The following is a 23,801-nucleotide window of genomic DNA, read 5'->3' as shown; positions in this document are numbered from 1 at the left end:
CCACCGCGTTTTACCTTCGGGAAAAGGCGCGTGGGGGTCCCGCTCCCCCCTCTCCCGCGGCAGCGTCGAACCGCTACCCGCGTTCCCCCCCCGCTCGGCTCCGGTGGGCGAGAGGGAGGCGGCGGCGCGCGGGCCCCTTGCCCGCCCTGCCCTCAGCGTGCGTGCGGCGTCAGGCACGTCGCCGCGCCACCAGCTGACTCCCATCCCCGGAAGTGATGCAGGGCAGGGAGGGGGCGGCAGCGTCGCGCCGGGAGCCGCGGAGGGTGAGTGAATTGGACCATGTCTCTTCCCGTCCGTGCCGGGCGCCGCGCGCCGCGGGGGCCGGTGGCGACGGGGGCCGGGGCCGGGGCCTGGGCTGGGGCTGCGCGGCTCGGCCGGGAGCCGCCGGGGCGACGGTGGAGGCGCCGCGCTCCCCTCCTCAGCGCTGCGCGGGGCAGCTCCGGGCCGCGGAGCACCGGGACCGCCCGCACCCTCCTCCTGCCCGCCGGGCCTGGGAGCCGCCGCGCGACCGCCGCGTGTGGGGCGCGTCCCGGGGGCTCCGGCGGGGCTCGCGGTCCGGGCTTCCTGCCCGCGGGCCCTGCGAGCTGCGCAGGCGGCTCTCGGTGCCCTGGGCCGCCCCGTCCGCGGCGGCGCCGCGGTCCGCCCGAGCCCCCGCGCGCCTCGCCTCGCCTCGGAGCGTGGGTCGTTCTCCTGGCTGGTACGTGCCGTTATAACGCCCCTCTGGAGCCCTCCTCCCTCGGCGCTGCGAGACAGCCCCCCAGGACAGGCGGAATCGTCTGCTGTGCCCAGATACTCCTCGTGTCCCCCTGGAAAGCGTCAGGCTCAAAGGTGGCTGTGGCTGTGCCTGCTGCTTTGAGAGGGGAAAAAGAAAAAGCAGCGCTGTAAAACGTAGAGCAGCTGATTCCTGAGGTTGTTCTCACAACCTGAGCATGCCACCTTGGCACAGTGCTGTGGCTTTCTGCGTATTTTAACTTTGCCTCCCTCTCTGGAGCATTTTCCTGTGCTGCAAAAGCTGCAACCTGTGCTGGTCCCCGCTGCTCTTGGGGCAGCGGCGGCCGCTCGTAGCAACTTAGACTGTAGCTGGCATCGCTGGTGCTTAAAGCAAATATTGGTTTAAAGAATGTGCCTTTCCTGTTAGCGCTGTGGTTGCTGGACAGAATAGTTGGTTAGTGTTAGGTAGTTAGTGTTGCTGATATGCTCTGTTTCAAGATGTTGTGTTGATAGCTGAGGAGGCAGGTGCCAGGTAGGAGCATACAGCAGTGATCCACAGCTGCTATTTATTTATTTAATTATTTTTAAGTATAATATCTTACAGTAAGAGGGAGAATAGGTGAAGTGCTCAGAAAGAGGCATATAATGATACAAACAAGCACAGGACTGACATACATTTCTCAAAACTTGTGACAGGCCTTGCTGTCAATTTTACTGTCGTGCTTCATAGTCTGCCCGTTTTGGGAGAGTAGCTGATCCAAAGAGGTCCCCTGGAAATGTGCTTATTATCTGTTTGAGAGCCTCTTTGTTAAGCAGTTAATGTATAACTAAGGCATTTGTGCTTTATTTGGGCGAAGGTGGTGCTTCTTGAGCGCCTCTGGACTCTGACGTGGCTCTATTGCTGCAGGTTTTCCAGGTATAAGATACCTCTCAGAAGGCAAAACATGGTCACTTGGTTAAGGCTACGTGGGAGAGTAAAGGATTCATGTTCTTGTCGATGCTGTGCTTTGTCTTTAAAACCTTATACCTTCCCAGCACAGATGCTAGTTAGTAGTCTGTGGAACTATTTCCCTGTATATGAAAGACAGCACACAGTCTAAAGCAAAGATTTCCTGCAGGTCAGCAGAAAAAACAGAGCTTGCAATTTATGTTGAATTAGTTCAAATTCATGAAATATGACTGGCATTCGAAACTTACTGGAAATAGCAACTTTTATAAAGATTTCCAAAATTCTGATTATTTCCTAAGAGCAAGTTCTGTGCAGACATGAATTATTGCAATCCTTAAACAAGTTTGCCAAACCAGTCATGGAAAAGCTTACAGCTGTGATACTACTTGACAGCTCAGTGTGATACTTTTGAAACTCCTCTTCATGTTGAGACTGATGACCTGCAGTATGATCTGTAATCTGCTCCTGGATCTTTGAAACTGGATTTGGTGCCTTTTCCAAACAGTTGTTTGCTCTATTTTGTAGTTGAACGTTGGCATGTTCACAGCAAATTCTAGCTAATATGCATTAGTAGCTCTTAAAATTTCTTGAGCTTGGAAATTCATTTAATTAAATCTTGCTTCTATAGCACTTAGCGCGGATTATGTAGAAGGGGGTTATCAATTGAACTGAAAGGGTGACTTTGAAACACAAACAAGAACAGATAACTTTGGAAGAGCTTTGTCTTTGTTGAAATTACCTGGAGAAGTATTTATGGGAAGGGAAGTATTAAGGGAGATAGACTGAACATTTGATGGACTTCTGTGAAAAAAGACTTGTTCTGACAAATTTCTATTTTTCTGTGTGTTGGGGAAGAGACCTGATTCTGCTGCTGCTTGTGATTCAAACTAAGGAGCAGGAAAAATATCCTGTATGTCACGTCAATGTGGATTGGAGCAGGGAGAAATAAAGTGGATGGAAAAGAGGTGGGAGGACAGGGGATAGATATGACTCTCCTAAATGTTCACACCTGGTAAGCCTACAATTTTGTGTGGCAGAACTTGATTTAAAGGTGAATTGGGTAAAACAGATGCAGTTCCAAGCCTGCAGGACTGTGAGTACCTCTTGTACAGTTCTGAACTTTCCCAGATTGTAACAGTCTGTTTTCTTTAAGGTGCTGGGGAGCTGTTGCTCTATTCGATAATTTAGAGCCACACAATAGTACAAAACCCCTCAGCTTTGGGCTGGGCTGTTTGTAAGAACTTGTGAAGTGCAAAACCAGTGTACTTGTTCCATTAGGCCCATAGGTCTGTAGTAATGAACGTAACATATACGTGTCTGGCTAAAAAGAAGCTGTAAAAATGAAGGAATGGGGTTTGTTAGAAAAATAGAACTTTTTCATCCTCATCTGGAAAAATAAGGAAAGCGCTGAAGATTCCTAGCCAGGATTCTTGCAGGATGAAAGATCAGTCTGTAAATACTTGAGGGACTTGCTAGGCACCAGAAGATGAAAGGGAACCCCTTAACAGCCTCCATCAGCATTCCCAGACCGGCCGCCTTCTCTCTAGCTTTTTCTCCCTAGGGGTCTGCATCTTATCTTGCTGGCTTCCTTTTCGTTATTTGCCTCTGACTAATAGGCTTTGTCTTCTGCTTACTGGAAGTCTAATAATTTCTTTTGTCTCTTCCGCCTTCCTCCTTTAAAAAACACTAGATTAAATGGTTCCAATGGTTTGCAGATTATCTGCATTGGTGACATGGATTAATTGTATATTTGACTTTAAGATATTCAGCATTAATGACATAGTAACTTGACTTGAAACAATGGTAATTTCATGGTGACTTCTATTAGCAAGTGTTGGCTTCTCATAAAGAGCCATCTGCAGTTTACCTCCTGTAAACACGTGACACTAGGAAATTGTCTAAATTGGCTGTGCTAGTTCTCTTGGTGTCTTCTATAAAGTAACTTGTCTGAAAGAGTCTTTTGAAACAGTCAAGTATCTATATTTTCTTTTATTATTATTATTATTAAAAAAAAAATTGCATGAGTCGAGTGACTGCAGTTCTGGTTGAAACCTTCCCGAAGCAGGAATAGAAAACCCAAGAGTTCCAGGTTCTGGTTCCAGATGTGCTCACATAGTGCCCCTGTACCTCGGCGACACCATTTAGCAGAAAGGTTTTCCAGGACTGTTCAGCTCTTGGCGACTGCCCCTTGGTGAGCAAGTCTGAGGGGTGATGGCAGCCGGCGACTCAATGGGGAGCTCACATCTGCTCTTGCAAAAGTACCCTGTATTTTCTATGTCAGTGTAAAGAAATGCCTGTCACCACTCCAGGAAGCTTTGGTGCGACAGCTTGGTGATGTTTTGGCATCCTGGGTCTCACCGTTAATCAGTACAGAGAAGGCAAAAAAGGGAATCAAAGCTTCTTGCCCAAAGATGATCTGGAAATGAGCATAATTAGACTCAGTGTGTCTTATTTCATCTGTGTGTATAGCAGAGTGACTCTGGTCAAGTGATCTGTGTCTTGAAGGAAACAGGGTTCAGATTTTAGGAAATAGTTATTTGATTGTGGTGTTTTGCTACTAAAAGATCCATGGTTGAGAGACTAGTTAATCATAGGTGTTAAAGATCTCTTTTATTGTAGTAGGAATATTATACAGAACCTAACAAAAATAAAAGTGATGGAACAGGATTCCAGTAAAGAGAATGACTATGATAATCTTCTGCTGCCTCCCAGACTGGTTATAGATACTGTATTTCTGGGTTGTCTGTTGTACAAGACACGACATTTATTTATAAATGTGAGGATGCTGTAGTCAGCCTTTAGTCACTGGTTCTGCTATACCCCAAAAGTCACGCAGCCGAAGACAACATGGCACCTACTGGTATTTGGTGTCTATTTTTTCCTATTTAGTGAACTCAAGTGTTTTTAGACTGTGAGGATTATGTGTTCCTGAAAAATACCAACATCTTATTTTTGCATCCAAGCAATTGCAAAAAACAAGTAGCAATTCTTTCTACTTGATGTTTTTGTAATTTAATGCAACTTTTTCTTTTGCCACTTTGAAATAGCTAATGTTGTCAATCTCATCCTTGTTTTAAAATTGAAAGGAAGGGAGAAAAATCATCTTAACACCCATCATTATGGGAAGCACGTGTGCTTAGCAATAGATTCAAGAATTGAAATGTTCAAGAACTTGATTTGGGGTATTTCCATTTCAAATGAATCTGTGCAGAGTGTGAAGGACTCTGATCCAGCATTTGTGATGGTGGATGGTCAAGAAGTGCCAAAGGTCTGATATTCAGAATGCTACAGTTTCATACTTTTGTTTTGTTTATGGTTGTAGCTGGTGTGAGACGGGATAGAAACCCTGCACAACATTTCAGTTAAGAAAAAGTTATTGAAAGGAATGAAAGGAAGTAAATGTCTAATAACAAAATACACGCGTTGCCCCTGAAGCAGATCTGAGAGTCTGTTGCAGCTGAAGACCTGAGTTGAAATTCTCCTGCTTTTTGAAGCTCTGAAAATGGTTACCACCTAAGCACGACTGCACTGTTTGCACAGCGGGAGGTTAGACTGTCGTTTGCGATAGCAGGGGAAGCAGGACTCGGATGCGTAGAGAACCGAGGTCTCTGCACGTGTGGTTTCATGTATTTTCTGCTTTAAAAACTGCAGTCAGAATGTAGGAATCCAAACATATGCTCTTAAACACTCAAATATTTCAGCTTGCTTTAAAGCTTTAATTTAAAACAATCCTGTATATATAACTTAAATATTATCCCAATATTTGCATGGTCAGCTGCTAGTGAAGTTCCTACACAGCTATATGAAATGAATGATTCTCTTGGCTAGCAGCCTATAAGTGATGCTACACTTAGTAAGACGGCAAGCAGGGCTTCTGTAAACTCCCTGTGAACATTTGCTGCCAGAACTGATCCTAGGAGGTGCCCTGGCTCTTGTCCGTGGGCTTCACGGCCTGTTGGCCTGTTCCGTGGGACAGATCTTGTAGCTGTTGAACTTTCTGGAGGTGGGACACTGCTCGCCAGAACTGCTTAGGAGGATTTTCTTTATTGCCTGATAAGTGTAGCTTTCTTCAGTGCTGGAAACTAAGAAATATATATATGCATTTTCCCCTATATTACATTTTTAAACATATCTTAAGAGAAGTCATTAGATGTCCACCTGAATTATATTTAGTCAAATGTAGTGTTTGAAGGTGCCTCATCCATGACAGGGTGAAGTTGGCCGGCTAAACTCAGTGCAAAAGAAAATCCCCAAACACTTACCTCTTGTCTAAAAGTAAGTATTTTTTTAACTGCAGAGTGGAGTGTAGACTGAGTGCTTTTTCCAAGTCGTTCTGGTTTGGCTACAGGATAAATGCAATTTTTCATAGATTATTTTATAGAATTGCCAAAAAGAATAAGACAAATGTTGATAGTTCAGCAGTTTTCAGCTGCCTGACGCGCGACGCGTCTGCGTCAGATACCTGGGAACGCGGTTCCTCTTGGCTCTGCAACCTGCAGCTCTGCTGTGGCGACGTGACCCAGGGGGATCTGAGCGCAGAGCAGCTCGTCCCCTGACACGTGCTGCGCTGGCTGCTCACGGCACATACTGAGGTGCTAAAATGTATGTCACGCTGTGCAAAAGTTTTCTAATGAACCCTGGAAAAGTGCTGATGTTTTATTCTTTTGCAATTGTCAGCAGATTAGAGGGGGAAAAATCTGTAGGTGATGATTTGCTTTTTCAAAAGTGCTGGACCCGTGGGGGGATCTGGGGACTTTGAGGAGGATCTGAGAGGAGAGAGGGAGGATTGATAAGACAGGGTGCGACTGAGGTGTAGGGGAAAAAAAAAGGGAAAAAAAAAGAAACAAACAAACAAAAAACCAGCTTGCTGACGTTGCTAAAGCATCTACTAGCTAGGAAATGGGATGGAATCTAGTTTGGATTCTCATTCCATCTTTCCTGAAAACTGCCGGTGTCATCTTGAATGGGCACATGTGGGATTCCTGAAGGCCAGTGGTCATGCTGTGAGCAAGCCAGATAAGGGCAGAAGGGCGCCAGGCTTAGCTGAAAGGGTGGAAGGACTGCTGACTAAGAGATAAGGAGATCTTGCGGAGAGTCAGATAAGGAGGCAAAGAGTTGAGACAAACAAGTAGAGGGGGACGGTCGTTAAATGTGAGGACACGTGGGCACCGTTAGTTAGCCTCTGTTAGTTAGCCTATCACACTGTATAGTTAGACGCATGGACGCGGGGTCTTGACCAATCATTGTAAAGAAGCGCTCGCGTGTACGGGGAAATCTTGCATAGAATTTCGTTGACGCAAATAAGAGCTAACCTATCCTGAGCTCAAGCCTTGCAATATGCATGAACCTAATTAAGTTGTGTATAAGAGTGCACACTGAATGTTCAATAAACGAGTCTTGTCGATGACCATATGGTGTCGCAGTCTCCCTTTCTCCTACAAATGGTGACCCCGACGTGATGCAACGAAGGGCAATCCTCTCTCGGACAGAAAAGAAATCGGGAGAAGGACGCACCACGGTGGAGAAAGTAGGAGTTGGGTCCTCTGCAGCCAGGACGGTGCAAATCCGCCGAGCAAACGCTGGAAGGACGGCACCCCCGAAGATCATATAGATGGTTTCGGGCCATACGCGCCACCGAAGCCTGGAGAGCTGCAACAGCGCGCTGACGTCAGGAATGGATAGGCAAGTGGCGTATGAATTATTTACCCGTACCTTACAACAATGTAACGTACAGGGAATTGACTTAAAGAAAGAATTACCAGGATTATTAGCATGGGGGTACGCAAAAGGTTGCTTTATGGTGAAGCAGGGATTGTGGAAGTCCTACGGAAATTTGGTGAATAGGCTTGTGCAATCCCTGGAGCAAGCTACTGATGAACAGGCCCTCTGCAAGCTTTTGATCTGGTGCAGAGAGAATGGGTTCAAAGCCGAGCCCCACCTAGTATTCAAATCCGATGTGAAAGCAAAAAGCAAAGTGGCCGCCGGAGTCACGGCAGCCTTTGCAAGCACTTCAGGACCGGGACCGCCACGCCACCGACAACCGCTGGTGTTTGGAGATCCATCGCCAAAACCCCCCGACCTGCACCTGCAGCACCTGCACCATCTGCGCCCCCACTTCCGGACCCCCTGTCGAGCCTGAGGAACAGCCCGGCTGGGTCCAGGACTTGTTGAATCGCCTTGAAAAATTAGAGAAGGGGGCCGGGGAAGAGAAGGCGAATGAGATCAAGGAGACTGACGTTGCTGATGGCTTGACAACAGCCAGGGGGGAGGTGCAGGGGAATTTGATCTGTCTTTTAAAGTGGGGGTTGAAGAATTGTAATGCTTTAAGTGAGGACAGAAACCGTTATTAGGGCTATTATTTCTGTTTGCTATGTTCGTCTGTATTATGTGTTGTATCCTTTGTATAATGATGCTCACACGAGGTATGGTTGAAAGGAGGAAAGATGCTTTCACCTGAATAGAGGCTCGCAGTAGCCACATTGTTTTGGGTGATTATTGCCAAATCCCAAGCCCATTCGCACCTAATTGGCGACAAGGATCGGCTTTGGCAATTGAGACAGTGGAACTCACTAGTGAAGTGCACAGCTACGTGAGGTCGTGCCACTCGACAGAAACTATGTTTTTGCTGTTTGTATGTGTAGTCTTTAGATCTTTATTGTATAATATATATCAGCAGAGAGGACTGACTAAGTCCTATTATTAGCACACGGTCATGGTTGCGAGGAACTAGAGGGAATGTGCTGTATGAACCCTTCTGATCATTCAAATTCCATACATAAGCAATTGGAACAATTGCATGAATTGACTACACATTTACAGCATGATACAGGATTCGGCCTTGACAACTGGATAAAAGGTCTCGGTTTGGGCCCATGGCTAACATCAATTGTGCAACACTTAATTACCATAGGGATTGTGTTTATTGCAATTTTGCTTCTTGTACCATGTATCTTTAAATGCTTGCAAAACATGCTTACGCGAATAGTTAATCAAGAGTGGAATACAAGCTTAGTAGCCCAAAAAGAAAACGGGGGGAAGTGTAGAGAGCATTGTTCAAATCTGGTTAATGGAAAAAGGACATAGCCAGGCAGAGCTGATACGGAGGGCTTAAGTAAGACAAAGGACAGAGTTTCCTTGAGATAAAGAAGTTGATGCAGCTGCACAAAACAAAGGCAAACAGGAACCGGTTTGATACCGGAAGAATGAAGAACCAAAAGCTGAAATACTGGCTACAAAACAAAACAAAAACAAAAACAAAAACAAAAAACAAAAAACAAAAAAAAAAAGAGGGGGAGAATTGGGAATTTTTTAAATTTTTTGATTTATAGATATTGGAACCAGATGGGTGCCAGCAAAATGGGTGAGACCTTGGCTGGAAGCAAACGCGCCTAGATCAGATGTAGCAGGCAAGCAACCAGTACCCTAGCTGTGGAAAGTGTGAGCCTGCAGAAGGAAAACATGGGAGGAAGAAGTGTTACTGTTGTTATTAGCTGTATGTTGTAGCTTTTAGGAGGTAGTATTGCTTTTAACGCTATTATAGGGGTTAATGCTGCTTTTAGCGCTAATGGATATGTTATGCTTTTTAGGCAGATTGTTAATTATAACCAAATCAAGAGTTGTTGGCTTTGTGGAACAGCAGATCAACTCGATGCACCCGTGTTAGGTATTAAGTGTTGGGATGGTGTTGTTGATCCTATGTTGCATTCTACTACTTGTGCCTTGCTTATTGAAATGTGTATCAAATATGATTGAGAATGCTGTAAAGAAGGTTTGGTTGGCTACAATCACTGATCAAAATGGGTTTGATGATTCTACTGATTTTCTTATGCATTTTGGTTGTCCTTCCCTGCCTGATTAAGTGTCTGAGACAGACGGTAGACAAGGCGATCAAAGACATATTTTGGGTGAACCATCAAGAATCCTGGCTTGCTCAAAAACAAGAAGGGGGAATTGTGGGATTCCTGAAGGCCAGTGGTCATGCTGTGAGCAAGCCAGATAAGGGCAGAAGGGCGCCAGACCTAGATGAAAGGGCAGAAGGGCACCAGGCCTAGCTGAAAGGGTGGAAGGACTGCTGACTAAGAGATAAGGAGATCTTGCGGAGAGTCAGATAAGGAGGCAAAGAGTTGACGCAAATAAGAGCTAACCTATCCTGAGCTCAAGCCTTGCAATATGCATGAACCTAATTAAGTTGTGTATAAGAGTGCACACTGAATGTTCAATAAACGAGTCTTGTCGATGACCATATGGTGTCGCAGTCTCCCTTTCTCCTACAGGCACATGGTCTGACTGCCTCGGTTGGCCCTTTGTAGTTAGTGAACTAGATCAGTGTTTTTCCATCAAACTCTTCTCCTATTTGTTCTCTATAAAGTGGAATACTCCAAACAAGTTATTGCATCCTCCTAACACCAGAAGGTGAAATGCAAAATATTAAAGGATTTATAACTTTTAATGGGGCAAAGTGGAAAAGATAATGAAAAATAACCAGATCTGACACCTATTTGAGTGAGGGTTTTTTAATACTACTTATTGCTATTTGCACGTGAAATATATTTTCATGCTCCAGCTCTTAGCAGTGGGTTTCCTCTGTGCAGAATGGAAATACCTCCTGTGGCATTGCTGCCCCAGGCTTGAAATGTGGTCACACAACGTCTAGATCTGGTTGTTCAGCAGGAAATTCTTGCCCGTTTGCAGGACTCGCTCTGGGGTGACTGGCTCTTCAGTGACAGCTGCGATTCTTGGCACCAGGAACCGGCCCAGCGTTGTGGGCTATCGGTGAAGCAGGTTCCTGGTCTGCTCTGATTTGCCTTTGAGAGATGTTCTACCTCAGTCCCACTCCCCTTCTAAACTAGTTTGGCTTTTCTGCTGTGCCCTTTCTCAAAGGAGTCTGCATCTCATTGGAGGCCAAGTATCGAGGCTTCCAGCATAAATGTGTCCGGCTGCTGGAGCTTGGTTCTCTCTTGACTGTAATTTACCCTTCTACCAGGGACAGTCAAAGCTCTGCAGGGTCTGTCTGAGGACAGCTGGCTGCAGAGTTGACCGAGAAAGGGGATCAAAGTGTGTGCCTCCCCTGCTGCTCCTGTTGTGTCCCCACGTAACTGGCTTCTGCTTGGAGACCGTGTGTGTTTTGTAGGGACAAATTTCATCAACTTTAATCAGGGTTCCCAGTATTGTCGTTTGATGGTACAGCCCAAAGCCAGGCTGATCAGAATAAGTTGTTAGGCTCATTTGGAACAGACCGATGGAAGCTCTCTTAACCTGGCTGTAGTTCCCTGAAAGGTCTCTGCGATGCAGGAAGCCTTGCAATTCACTTTTTAAGCTAATTGCAGCAGGATTTTCCTGCCTCTAGACTTCCCTTAAATAATTTTGCAGCTAGAGGTGCTAGCAGGCCTGTGTTAAGCACTTCTGCTAGTCCAGCTCTCATTTGGGGGCACGGTGAGGTGTTTTTCCATGCTGTGAAAGCCCATGATAGACCATTGTAGTGGTGTCAGAATGCTTTTGCTGAGACAGTCTCCCTGCAGGGAATGGAGAGCAATAAGCTATTCTCCAAAAGTGGTGGTTTTGCTGATACAAGCTTCATTCATGCTAGAAGTGCTTTCGTATTTGTATTTTGTTATAATAGTTTCATATCCAAGTTATGCATGTTTATGCAAAAAACAAGCATGCTTGACTTCTGTCCACTTAAGAGCAAAATGATATTGCTAATTCTTCACTGATTCCACCCAGAAAAGCAAATAAAGTTGCCTTTTGTGAGAACCCCATCAGCAATTCCTCCTGGAGAAGCTGCTGAGAACAAGCGTCTGGGGCTGTGGATGCTTTGACTCTGCCCACCCGGGCTTCAGGGAGCCAGAACCACAGAGAGGTGGAAGACGCAGGTGCAAAAAGTGGTAGGAGGGCAAAACGACATCCCCACGGTCTTGGGAACGCTCAACCCACTTGCTTATATTCCTGTGGGCTCTGGCTGCTTCCCGAGCCGTGTCGGCAGTGTTGCTGCGGGTCGCCCTGTGATCACGCCGATGCCTCTGTCCTTGTAAGCGTGACCTACGGATGAATTAAAACGTGGCTATGAACACGCTGAGGCTTCTTTCTGCCCCCGCCACATTCGTCTTGCATGATTTAGATTAAAGTCAGTCATGGCACATTGCTCTAACTATCATGACCTTTAAATACGAGCTTGAATAACTTGCTTTTTTTCTTACCTGGTAACTCATTCTACCTTATTATTCAACAATCGGGTGTTGTCATAGAAGGTTAGACTTACAACTATATATATATATTTTTAATGAAAGCTTTTTTTGTTTGCAAGCAGTTCCAGAACTAGCTGAATTATTTCTCGCTGTCTGGACGCTTGATGGCTCTGTGCCACGGCGCCTGTGTCAGTCAATGCGCAACACAGAATAAAAATAATAACGGGAGAAGAACTCCGAAGAACATCTGTTCTAACAGATGTTAATGTTTCTGGCTCCTGGGTCTAGACGGTATGTATCTATAGGTCGGCCAGCGTAGAAACTGCTTCACACAACCCTGGAAAACATTTGGCCTTCACTAGATAACACCTCAACTCCTTCAGTTTTTGAACTTAAAATAAGCCTTTGCCTCCAGTTTGTACAGGAGTCACATGGTAATGTGGATGAGATGGCTCCTAGGCTTCCTCCAGATAAGTGCTTGGGTCGCACGTTGTTGCCATGACGTTCATTTTTAATATGTAGAGTGTGAGATGTTGCCTCACCTCCCTTAGAGCTCTCTCAAGGGGGAGCAGGGCTGTGTGGCACACGGCGCCTCTCGTCGCTTCATCAGCCCTCAACTTGCGCGTGAGAGAGATTCACCTGGGGATGTCAGGTGTTAAACTCGTGAAATTCATGTGAAGCTACAGTGAAAAGCTCGTACTTCCCCTGTGAGAGGCGAGAGCTCGTGCGCCTGTTCTGCGTTAAGGCTGTTGTGCTCCTGCTGCCAGTCACCCTTCAAAAGTGTCACACGTTGTTACCATGTCAGCTGGGACGTGCTCTGAGCGCCGTGCGGCTGTAGGCAGAGGATACGGTAGTGGGCGGTTGTGTGGAGTTTTGGAAGCAGGGACAATAATGCCAAAGGAAAGTGGCTTTTTGGAATATCCGTTTTAGAAAATATATGTCCAAAAAGATTCAGTGCAGAAATGTTTAGGTTTTTTTTTTCCTCTGCAAGTGTATTGCGGGCAAAAAATTACTCTGTAGTTTCTAGTTTTTGAAGTGTTTTGGATGCCTGTTTCCCTGGGTTAGTTTAACAGCCTTGATGTGACCTGGGATTTATTCTTGGTCATTGAGTGCAATCAGGGCTCCAAAGTTTAGGGGAAACTCAACTTACGTGGAGATGGGCATGTGCAATGGGAATCTTGTCCAGCGACAGGGTAAGAGGCAATGGCCACAGACTGAAACACGGGCAAATTCTGCCTGAATTTGATGAAAAACCTCTTGATTGTGAGGGTGACAGAGCACTAGAGTGGGTTGCCCAGGGAGGGCAAGATGTTCAAAAGATGTTTCCAAGATGTTCAAAACCCACCTGGATGCCAGTCTGTACAGCCTGCCCGAGGTGACCCTGCTTGAGCAGGGATGTTGGACTAGATGGTCTCCAAAGGTCCCTTCCACACTCGGTGATTCTGTGATTCTGTTAATTTGTTTTGTGCTTGTCCTTCTCCATGTATACCCTGCTTTCTGCTGAAGAAAGCACAGAGCAATCTAATGTTCTAATGTACCACCATGAGAAAAACTGATCTCATGTAAATAAGGAAGTTTGAAGAAAGGCAGCTTTTTGTCACCTTTCTGCTCCTTGGATGTACTCAGAGCTCTAAAAACTGCACTTTTTAGTGTTTCTAGGCTGGGTACTGGCAGAGCAGTTCACCAGGTGCTGCAGTTAGAGCTCTTGCTATGCAAGCTGGACGTGCCCTCATTCATCAGCTTCTCTCCAGACCTCCTTAGTTAAATTTGCAGAGCTAGGAAGTTAAAAGTCAAATCAGCTGGAACAGAGGAAAACAAATGTGGAAAAGAATGTGCTCAAGAATGAAGAGACCCAAATTATGCATTGCTGGGTAGCATCTCTCTGGCTGTCATGGACTGGCAACGTCTGCACATCATCTGGTTTGCTCTGTGTGAAGTGAGGAATTAATTCTCCTTGCTGCAAGTTGAACGAGTATATAGAAGTATGTGTTTACCTTCAACAAAAGTTTGAGCTGAAGTCTGTTGTATGCAGTACATACTCCATGGTTTATATTATAATGTACATTAATGTTGTTAGTGGTACTACATAGGTTGGAAAGTGAAGTAGTTTTATGAAATGACTCAACAAATTTTTGGCTATGAAAAAGTTTGAGTTTTATTGAATGCATAGAGTCACTACTAGGCAATTAAATGTGCTTTTTAAATCTTTTCCAAATGTATTAATTTTTGTTTGTATTAATTTGTGGTTCTTTCATCTTAGTGTTCCATGTGGAAATCGGGAAGTGGAAGCCTGAAGAAGGCTGTAAAAGCTGGAGGAATGATTCTCTGCATCTCTGCAAATATGTAAGTATTAGATGGCTGCTTACAAGATTTCTGGCACAGCATAAACTGTTAGAACAGGGATTGCTTTTGATTTGACAGTTGCATGGCCCTTTCGTGCCTCCCTGAAGGAAAGCTTGTGTATATGTTCCTAGGGAAAAAAGGATGGGGCATCCACTTTGCTATTATAGAAGTTATGCACCCACTTTGCCAGTGTAAAATTTATACCCTTTGCCCCCCAAAAGCTAAAAATGCATAGTGAAATTCTTCTATGGACTCTGTATTTGGAAAAAGTTGAAACTGGGTGAAAGCTTAGTTAATCTTTAGCAATGTTGTCTTTGCCTTAGCTGATGAGCTGCCACTTGGGAAGGGATTTAATGGTTGGCTGAGCTGCATCCCCTTTTGTAATGAGGTTTCAAACTTGACTTTGTGGTGTTCTTGTATGCATGTTTTTTTTCCCCCTTCTCTCCTGATGCTGTCTGTGCTTTGAAACTCATTGTAAATACCTCCTGATGCAACACTTTATTTAATAGCATAATGCCTGGCTGTGTTTTGTTATTGCTACAGTAACTATAGTCATTAAAGAAAAATGTTTGCCTGTGTTACTTAAATATCCCCCTTGCATCTTCTCTCCTCCTGCCAGCCCTCGCCCTGTCCAGTTGTGCTGTTGTCAGCTGTGCTATGGGGTGCCTTGCCCAACAGAATCACTGCTGAGTCACCTCACTGTTTTGGTTTCTACACACCTTGGGTTGCATGTGATTTGGTCTCTTGAAACCATGGGAGAAAAGACTTAATTGTCTTACAACATGTATAAAGGAAAGCAATCATTAGCAAGATTTTCATTTTTTTTTTTAAAAAGGTTTTTCAGTCTTATGTGTTTGGCAATATGTTGACACATCCTTTGTTCTTAAAGAGTGGCTTTCATTTAACTGGTTGTAGTCACCAGCTTCATGTGTTTCCAGGTGCTTACTCTTTTCTACTAAGAAAGAGAGCATCATTGTCCATCTGTGCTTTGCAGTTCCTGTTATGTGGAAGACGGCCTCATGGGCATCTTGGTGATTCATATTTACTGTAAGGTTATTGCTTAATTCTTGTTTGAGTAATCAAGCTTCCTTGGGAGTCCCGTATCCTGAATGCTACAACATGAGCCTGGCAAAACTTAATAGCCAGCTCTGCCCTTTCTGTCTCGCTGTCTACTTGTATAAAGTGTTACAGTAAGCTTGCTCTTGAGAAGTGATTCTTTTGGGAATTGGTGCTTTGCCACCAGTGCAAGATATTGCCTTTGGGTATATGAGAACTTTGTACTTGATGTTTCTAATCCAGCTGAGAGAAATATTTTAGCAAGTCCTTGTGCTTACTTGGGCATGATCAGCTTTGCTTTCCTCTGCAGTTAAATGAGTACCTCTATTTGCTTTTCTGAAAGCGCTTTTCTATCCTCGCTGAAATCAGTGCAGCTCTTGATGCTGCAATTGGAAGCCTTCTCCTCCCTTAACAAAAAGCCTCGAGTTCTCCCACTTGTTTCTGTCGCCTTCCTATGCACTTGTTGCTTTCATGGCTTGAAACCTGAGTCATATAGGAAGCGGAGGTGACTAGTAAGTGCAAGCAGTACAGCGAAAGCATTTTATAAAAGCATAACTCGTGGAGTGCCAAAAGACTTGTCTCTTGCAAAACAAGATACATGCGCAAACTGCCAGCGGATGCAGTCTGACATGTTTTAGCTGGTTTTGCTATTTTTGGGGTAGAATGCTCCAAAGTATCTGGAACATGGCATCAAATTTCATGTATTGGAAAAGTGAGAAATCAGAGCAACTGCTCTTGAGTACCCTGTAGTGTTTGTAATAAGCAGGATTACTCTTTTACTGTCTCCTCAGTAGAAGAAGGTAGCTCTGTTGCTGCCAGGAGCACAAGTGGTAGCAGAGCTCAGGCTGTACCTGGTCAGGAGCAGCAGGCAGCCCTTTGTAAGCAGGTGGGTTGGAGAACACAAAAGTTGCTTGTTTGGATGGATGCTTTGCAGGAGGGGTTGATTAACCTGCCCTCTATAAGTCAGTGTGAATGTACTCCCCACGGGTTTTCAGAAGCAGCTGTGAGGATGCTTCTTCATGGATAGCAGTTTAGTAGTGCTGGCTGACTTTCCTTCTATGTAAAGTAATGCTGTGGTCTTGTGACAGCAAATGAACATCTGTTTGTCTTGCTAGTGATGTCAAATTTTAGACTTGAGTGTGGGGTATTTTCGTTGTTAATACAAGCAGTGGCTTAGGAAGTGTGGCAGCATGAATCACTTCTGTTAAGAAAATACATGGATAGAGTGTGCAAGTTAGTCTTGTAAACTTTTGTTTTGTTGTTTGTTTTTAACTTGAAATTGGAGTTACTGAAGTGAATTAGAGTAATCTCTGTCCACTATCCTGCTGTTGATTTTGCTGCTACCAGTTACTTCACAGGAAAGCACCATTCACTAATAAGCAGCTATTCCTTAATCTGCCCGTAGGGAAAAGCCATTGCTGGAAGAACAAGTATTAATTTGTAAATAGAGCATTTGAATTCTGGTGAATTTAAGGCGGCGGGGAGAAGGAAAGTTGGTATCTGGCAGTTGATCACTAATCAGTAATTTGCACCATCTAATAATACCCTGTTTGTTGTGGCGTAATGGACAAATAAGTGGTGCAGCTTTGAGCAGACCGTGTTCCCCAGGCTGCGGCAGCTCCGCGCCCAGGACCAGGCCGTTCCCTTCCCATGCGCAAAGAGCTGGACCTATGAAATTGCCTTATGGGTTCTTTATGTGGAAATGCTGCTTTTAATGAAGCCTGTAAAATACAAACTACTAAAGCTATTTTTGAATACATTAGACTGAACTTTACTTGTCCATAAAAGTGATGTTACAAAGCGCCTCTTTTAAGCAATTTGAAAGCACATACCAGATGTTTGTTCTTCCTGCTGCTTTAAAAATAAAAAGTTATACCAAGTGGATTCTTATTTCTTTTTTTTTTTTTTAAACTGATGAGTTGCTAAATGTCTTATTCCTAGTTTCTGCAGATATCTGGGCTGACAATCTGGGAAGATGCATATTCCTTTTTGCATTTTGCCCTCCATGGTCTTTCCTCTCCCCTTTCTTCTCTCTCCCCTCTTCCCTTTCCCATGTTGTCTCCCCTCCACTGAAGGACGTCGTTTGAACTGGTGCATCCCATGCAACCTGTGGGTCTGGCTGGGCTGCTGGCAGTAAAACAAGTGGTCAAGAGTGAAAGACTATGACTGTACTAAGAGAAATATCTTCTTAAGCTGCAGGCCCATACTTTAAGGCTTATTTAAGAAAAAGTGTGTGAAGGGTTATTCAGTCTATTTTAAGATTTTCTTTTAGAGGAATCTTTAGGACCAATCAGCATTTACAAGGTTTGTTGCTGTGTGGGGAAACTTCTTGGTGGAGATATAGCTTATATGGGTTAAAAAGCCTTGGGAAGGAAGCCAGTAATGCTGGGGAAAGCTCCCTTGCTGATTAAACCCGCTCCACATTGTAGTAAAATATGTTGGCAAAAGGAATCTTATTTGCTTTGTGAAGCTGCATATACCATGTTTTGTCAAAATAGATATACTGGTTGGGAGGAGCTGGGAAGCAGATGTGTGTTTGTAATCATAATTTCTGGAGAATTCATCTGTTGTTGATGTTGCTGCTCAAAGTTGGCTTAGAACTTAAAGCAGGAGTTCAGTTTCTGAAGGGCTTACCTAAGAAGGAATACACAAAAACTGCCATCACATCTATTTTCTTTCTTTGTATTTAATTTCTAATCCCTCTTTTTCTGTCTTGTTTTCATTCCGTAACCTGGAAGCAATAAGCAAAAAGCTATAGCAAAAAGACTAGCTAGGCCCTATTTTACTATGGAAGCTGCTGCCCAGCAGACAGCAGAGGTGAGATGCAAATAAGTGGAGAAGGGAGGAATATGATAAGCAATTGCTTTCTTGGAGCTGATGTTTCTAAGAAATGGTGTATTTGAGGGCATGGCTGCATGCTGATAGGGCCCTGTGAGAGTTTGGTTGGTTTTAATGGGAATAGCTTAAGATCTCCTTTTCTGTGAGTAAATGCCTTTTCCAAATGTGCAAGGCTTTAACATTATGATTTATAAAAACAGTATGTAGAAATCATTATAGTAGTTTAATTTGGATAGAAAAAGCTGAACTGGAAGTACTGCCTTGTGCCATCTGCATGTGTGTCTGAAAGCTTCGCTAAAAGCCCCTCTCCCCCTTGCCTGTCCCCTGACCTGAAGGGCAGGATCCCACTCAAAGCAATGAATAATTCCTTAAGTACCATCTTGCATGAGAAGTGAGTGCTGCCATCTTTCTGAAAACATGCTCTGAGTATTTTTTTAAAAACAAAAAATATAGATTCCAAACTCTAATAATAATAAAAATGCTTTCGACAGTTTGCCAAAGGTACAGACTTAATTTTAAGCATAAATCTCTGTCATATTTTCCCCGCTAAGTGCTTTATTTCAGTGTTTTGTATTCTATATATAAAACCTGGATATACTTTTCAAAACTATTTCCTGTAAAATGTTCCTGTGTTGGAGTAGTCTGTCCTGATGAAGTCTGTACATGAATCAACCTCTTTGTAACCTATGTTACAGTAAGAATTTTAGGAATTTCCTTTATTAGGCCCCGTTAGTATATTGCAGCCACTGAGTGAGCTGCATTGATTTCTAGGTAAAACAGCCTGAAACTGCCTGAAATTTATGGCATATGCCCCCCCTCCCTTTTTTTTTTTTTGTACACTACGCCTTTTCAGTACGCCAAGCTTAAATATACTGAAGTTGGTCTCTTGCTCGCTGGTGGATGTTACTCTGTGTTTAATTCTTGCAATATCCTTTGTGTAGGAGCAGTGACTTAACTCTGAAAGTGTTTTTCAGGTTGGTTGGCTGGCGCTGATGGCCTGGTGACATGTGCTGAGCGGCTGCCGAGACGGCGTGCGGGTGCCAGGGGACTGCTCCAGGAGCTGGGCTTGCAACATCATGGGCCAGTGCGTCACCAAGTGCAAGAACCCTTCGTCCACCCTCGGCAGCAAAAACGGGGAAAGAGAATCTGGCAGCAAGTCGCACGGTAAAAGAAGCGCAGTCCCCAAGGACGAGCACGCGCCGGGCTGCGGGAAGTCCTCAGGGGATATCCTCGTGAACGGGACGAAGAAAGCGGACGCCGCTGCGGAGTCGAGTCAGCTCCCGACGTTCTCCGGGGACGCCAAGAAAGATGTGGCCTCCAGCGCAGAGGAGTCTTCTCTCCAAAGGATTGGGGAGTTGTTTAGGAGATACAAGGATGAGCGGGAAGATGCCATACTGGAAGAAGGAATGGAACGATTTTGCAATGACCTCTGTGTTGATCCCACTGAATTTAAAGTGCTAGTTTTGGCTTGGAAATTCCAGGCTGCCACCATGTGCAAATTTACAAGGTTAGTTCTTGTAGAACTTGTAGTTATTTTCATATGTTAAAATATAGCCTATCATCTGTGTGTCAGAGACACAGGTTCATTAGCCTCACTTCCTTATCTCTTCTAATATATGTAGTGTTGACCAAATTAATTCCTACCATTGCAGAGGTAAACTTTGTCTTGTCCTTTTCCCTTCCCCTCACAGTGAATTTTGGAAGTGAAAACATGCTTTGGGCATTACAGCGTTAATGAGGAACGGTGTAGTGATGTGCCCTGAGTTTTATTCTCAATTTGCCAGAACTAATTTTGCTCTATCCAGCATTGTTTTGGTGCTAATAGGGTTGAGCACTGAAATTAATTTCTGCTTTAAAGTAATATGTATAATCCCCTGCTAATCACTATCAACTGTTCCTCTGGTTGTCTCTTTGTTTGTTTTGAAAAGAGATGAAAAATGGACTCTTTCTGAAGAATTGTTCCTGCCCAGCCACTGTTACACTTAATGGCTTTTCTCAAGGTTAATTTTGTTAAAGCAGAGAGAGAGAGAAATAAACCCAAGGTTTTAGACATTGTGGTAGCTGTTTCATGCTGGCTGGCAGCAACTGGTATTTAAAGTGCTGTCTGTCTGGAAAAGTTGTTCAGTCAGCAGGCTTATAAAGCATGCTTGATGCTTCAACAAACTTGCTAAAGTTTCCAGCAAAGGACTAAACCAGCAACAAAGAAAACAAAAAGGAAAAAAGCATTAACCCTTCTCCTGACCCAATTGTTTATCAGGGTCCAGGTAAGAGCAGGTAAAGGAGTCCTTCAGGGACTTTTTGAGATAGGAAGAACAAATAGAAAATATATATATATATATATATATATACATATATACTGGCTTGAATGATGGGACCTATTTTAACTCAGCTAATAACTATTGGAATTATTTGAGTATTCAGAGCTGGAGACCTTCTGTTGCACATGGAGCCCAGATAGCTTTTCCTGCCTCTCCGGAGGTGTTGGCGGTGTGGGTGTCTGTCACATGGAGCGAGCACTCCGGAATGCAGCTGTGGGTTTCCTGGGAACGGAAGGAGCAGATATTTGCTGACGTGGTTAGGGAATGGCAAGCAGTGTGTGCGTGTCTGCAAGCCAGCCTGGGGGTTGCTAACACCGTTTTGATCCCCTTGGACAGGTAGCAAATGTCCTGGAGAGAGATCACCTGTGTTTCAGGGTACATTCCCTGGTACTGGTCTCCAGGCATGGTCTGCTGAGTGCTAAGGCTGCTTTAACTTCTCCGCTGCAGAAAGCAGTGCACCAGCAACGTGTTTGTCCATGCTCAGGAGCACTGTGTTGTCTCTGTTCCTCCCTCCATGCCATCCCACACCAGGGTCTGTTGCTTCCCTTAAAATTGGCTGGTTACTGTGCTATGGCACTTATGAGCATTAAACAAGTCACACACTGGTGCTCTGACTGTGTTCAGGTCCTGCCCTGTAGCCTGACTGTGTGGTGTCGTGCTCTGATCTGTTCTTTCAGCAGGTGCCTTCTCTGACCATTGCAGCCCTTTTTATTTTGCAGTCTTGGAAAAGAAACCAAAACCTGAAGGAAAGGCAGAGCCAAACTGTGCTTTTCCTTGAGAACAGTCCATGCAGAGCATGGGCGTTTAGGCAGGTGTGGTATCAGACCAAGCTGGTTTATGTAGGAGGCTTCCGGGAGTAAATGTGTTTTTGATATGTTTGCGTATCTGCTGTGGTACCCTTCTGTTTTAATTTTTATTTACTTTTTTTTAATGAAAGGCATTGGATACGGTAACACCAAGTAGCGAGAAAGCCGTAACGCAAAATATCTTTCCAATGCTGGTAGCGCCTAACCGTGCTGGGCGGATGTGTCCGACTGTACCCCCAAGGTGTAAGAAACTGGAAGGGGATCTCGTTGCCCGGAGCGGACGAGCCTGCCCTGCATCGCAGCGCTCTGCTGGGCTGCCTCCCTCTTGGTTTGGCCTCCCCGGGCGGCGACGGGCTTTGCTCAGCGTGTGTGAGGCTGGTGAGAAGCGTTCTCACTGATTTCTCTTCTCTTGCTTAATAGGAAGGAGTTTTTTGAAGGCTGCAAAGCAATAAATGCGGACAGCATTGATGGCATTTGTGCGAGGTTCCCCAGCCTCTTGAACGAAGCCAAGCAGGAAGATAAATTCAAGGATCTCTATCGTTTCACCTTTCAGTTCGGCCTGGACTCTGAAGAAGGACAGCGGTCACTACATCGGGAAATAGCCATTGCCCTTTGGAAGTTAGTCTTCACCCAAAACAAACCCCCAATTTTGGACCAGTGGTTACACTTCCTAATTGAGAACCCCTCAGGAATCAAGGGAATCTCCCGGGACACGTGGAACATGTTTCTAAATTTTACTCAGGTGATTGGACCAGACCTTAGCAACTATAGCGAAGACGAGGCCTGGCCTAGTCTCTTCGATACCTTTGTGGAGTGGGAAATGGAGCGAAGGAAAAAGGAAGAGGAAACCAAATGTATTATTGCATCTTCAGACACAGAGGGGCTGTGTACGGAAGAACAGACTTAGCGGCGTTTCAGCATTTAAGCAGCAGTGGCAAAAGCAACCTGTTGCCCTTCATGAAATGTAAACTCTGGATGTTTCTGGAAATTGCCGAGGCTCCAGATTTTTCTACTTTACACCTTTTTCTGCCTTGTATTTGAAAGGGCTCTAAAATGCTGTATCATGTTTTAGGCACTTTCTTAATTTTGGTTATTCCTTTTATTCTTGCCCTGAAATATTTGACCCTGGCTACAAGTTAAGCATTTTTTTTTTTAAGACTTCGGATAGTATAAGTAAGTCTGATATTTCTTGCACAATGTAGATCTTTTTAGTTAGGTTAAATTAACATTGCTAAATTATACAGTGCCAGATTAAGTTTTTCATACTACATCTGTCAGGGCAGGTCTGTACTGTGTGTAGTGCTGTTTACATTGTTGAAATTTTAGGCTGTAATAATTCTAAGGTTTTATACCAAGATGAAAAGCAGTGTTAACTGTTAACTATAAATGCATTAATCCCCTGGTAATAAGGCTCTAAAACCAACGTAAGCAACAGCTTTTCGTAATATGGCTAATTCCCATTTTAAGCTAACTCTTAGTGAATGAGTCCAAATCCTTCCTTTTTTTTTTTTTTTTCAGAGTATCAAACTAAATGTTGGGATTGTTTTATAAAACTACTGTACCTGTCAGTCAACTGAGTGGTAGATGATGGTTTGTATCTAAATCTCTTAGACATCACACAGAGTGAGCAGTACTACCTCAGTTTTATTGAAAGTGGACTTTTGAGGGACTTCCATTTTTCTCTGGAAGTTGTATTTTTGTGGTTACATGACAATATTTTTACTTGATTAAAAGAACCAAAGGTTCTGCTTGTTAAGTTTGCTAAACATTAGCAGAAGCAACACATAAACAAACCCTGAGTCTTCAAGGAAAACTGTGGTATAATTCTGCTTTAATATGTCTGATTTATACCTAAAGTATTATCTTACTTGTCTGGCAAGCACAGTACTTCTATGTAAGGAACTATCTTTTGCATTAATATTGACAAACCAATTTTTTAAACCAATGCTTAATTGCTAAATTGCAGTTAATACTCCACACTTTCTGGAGCAACGATATTGGCATCTGATGACAAAGTGAATTCTTAATATGTTCTTAATGACGAAAGTGTAGATGTGTCATTTTTAGACTGATTTGGTAATCTTTGGATAGGAGTCAATTTATTATTTTAAAATGCCTGTATTGGGACTATTTGCCTGTTGAAACTGTTGTGACTTAAAGGGAGTTTTATTAACACTGGTTGAAACTTTTTTTGGTTATTGATGCTACCTTTTTTAATTGTAGTATGTCAACTTTTTTACACTTTTTGGTAAAAGGGATGATCGCCAAGGCTTTCTATTAAGCTGAACATTGGCTTAACAAATTTGATACGTTGCCATTACACGTCTTTATTTTCAGAGCTGCACTTCAGGATCATAAAGTGACTTCAATTAAAAAAAAAAAAAAAAGGCAAAACAAAAAAGCTGAACAATCGTCCATAGCATCTAATGGCTTTTGTGCTATGTAAAGGTTTTAAAGCCAAAGGAAAACATGTTTTAAGTAGAGTTTGTCACTAGACCCAAGGGGGACATGCTTTGCAAGCAGCTGTGCCCCCGAGGGGTTTGCGGCGATAGGAGTACCCGCCTGACTTTGGAAATTGGCTTTGCTGGTACACAGC

General features: G+C 44.0%; 1 protein-coding gene across 3 annotated transcripts; it reads left to right on the top strand.

Moving 5' to 3' along the window:
• The first annotated feature begins 206 nt into the window (after positions 1 to 206).
• DCUN1D3 (defective in cullin neddylation 1 domain containing 3) lies at positions 207 to 23,549 on the top strand. Of its 3 annotated transcripts, none has more exons than XM_088529413.1 (4): positions 207 to 263; positions 14,105 to 14,187; positions 19,056 to 19,588; positions 21,626 to 23,549. In XM_088529413.1, the coding sequence occupies exons 3-4, from the start codon at positions 19,158 to 19,160 to the stop codon at positions 22,110 to 22,112; spliced, it is 918 nt and encodes a 305-aa protein (XP_088385539.1). In that variant the 5' UTR covers positions 207 to 263; positions 14,105 to 14,187; positions 19,056 to 19,157; the 3' UTR covers positions 22,113 to 23,549. The 3 variants fall into 3 exon arrangements, with proteins under 3 accessions (XP_088385539.1, XP_088385540.1, XP_010216323.2); XM_088529414.1 differs by lacking the exon at positions 207 to 263 and adding an exon at positions 3,832 to 3,851; XM_010218021.2 differs by lacking the exons at positions 207 to 263; positions 14,105 to 14,187 and having other exon boundaries at positions 18,840 to 19,588.
• Positions 23,550 to 23,801: the final 252 nt, after the last annotated feature.

Source organism: Tinamus guttatus, unplaced genomic scaffold (genome assembly GCF_059628265.1).
Source record: "Tinamus guttatus ecotype Peru unplaced genomic scaffold, ASM5962826v1 Tinamus_guttatus_pri_ptg000330l, whole genome shotgun sequence".
In the NCBI taxonomy this organism is placed as follows: domain Eukaryota; kingdom Metazoa; phylum Chordata; class Aves; order Tinamiformes; family Tinamidae; genus Tinamus; species Tinamus guttatus.
This window is presented reverse-complemented; position numbering and strand designations above follow the sequence as displayed.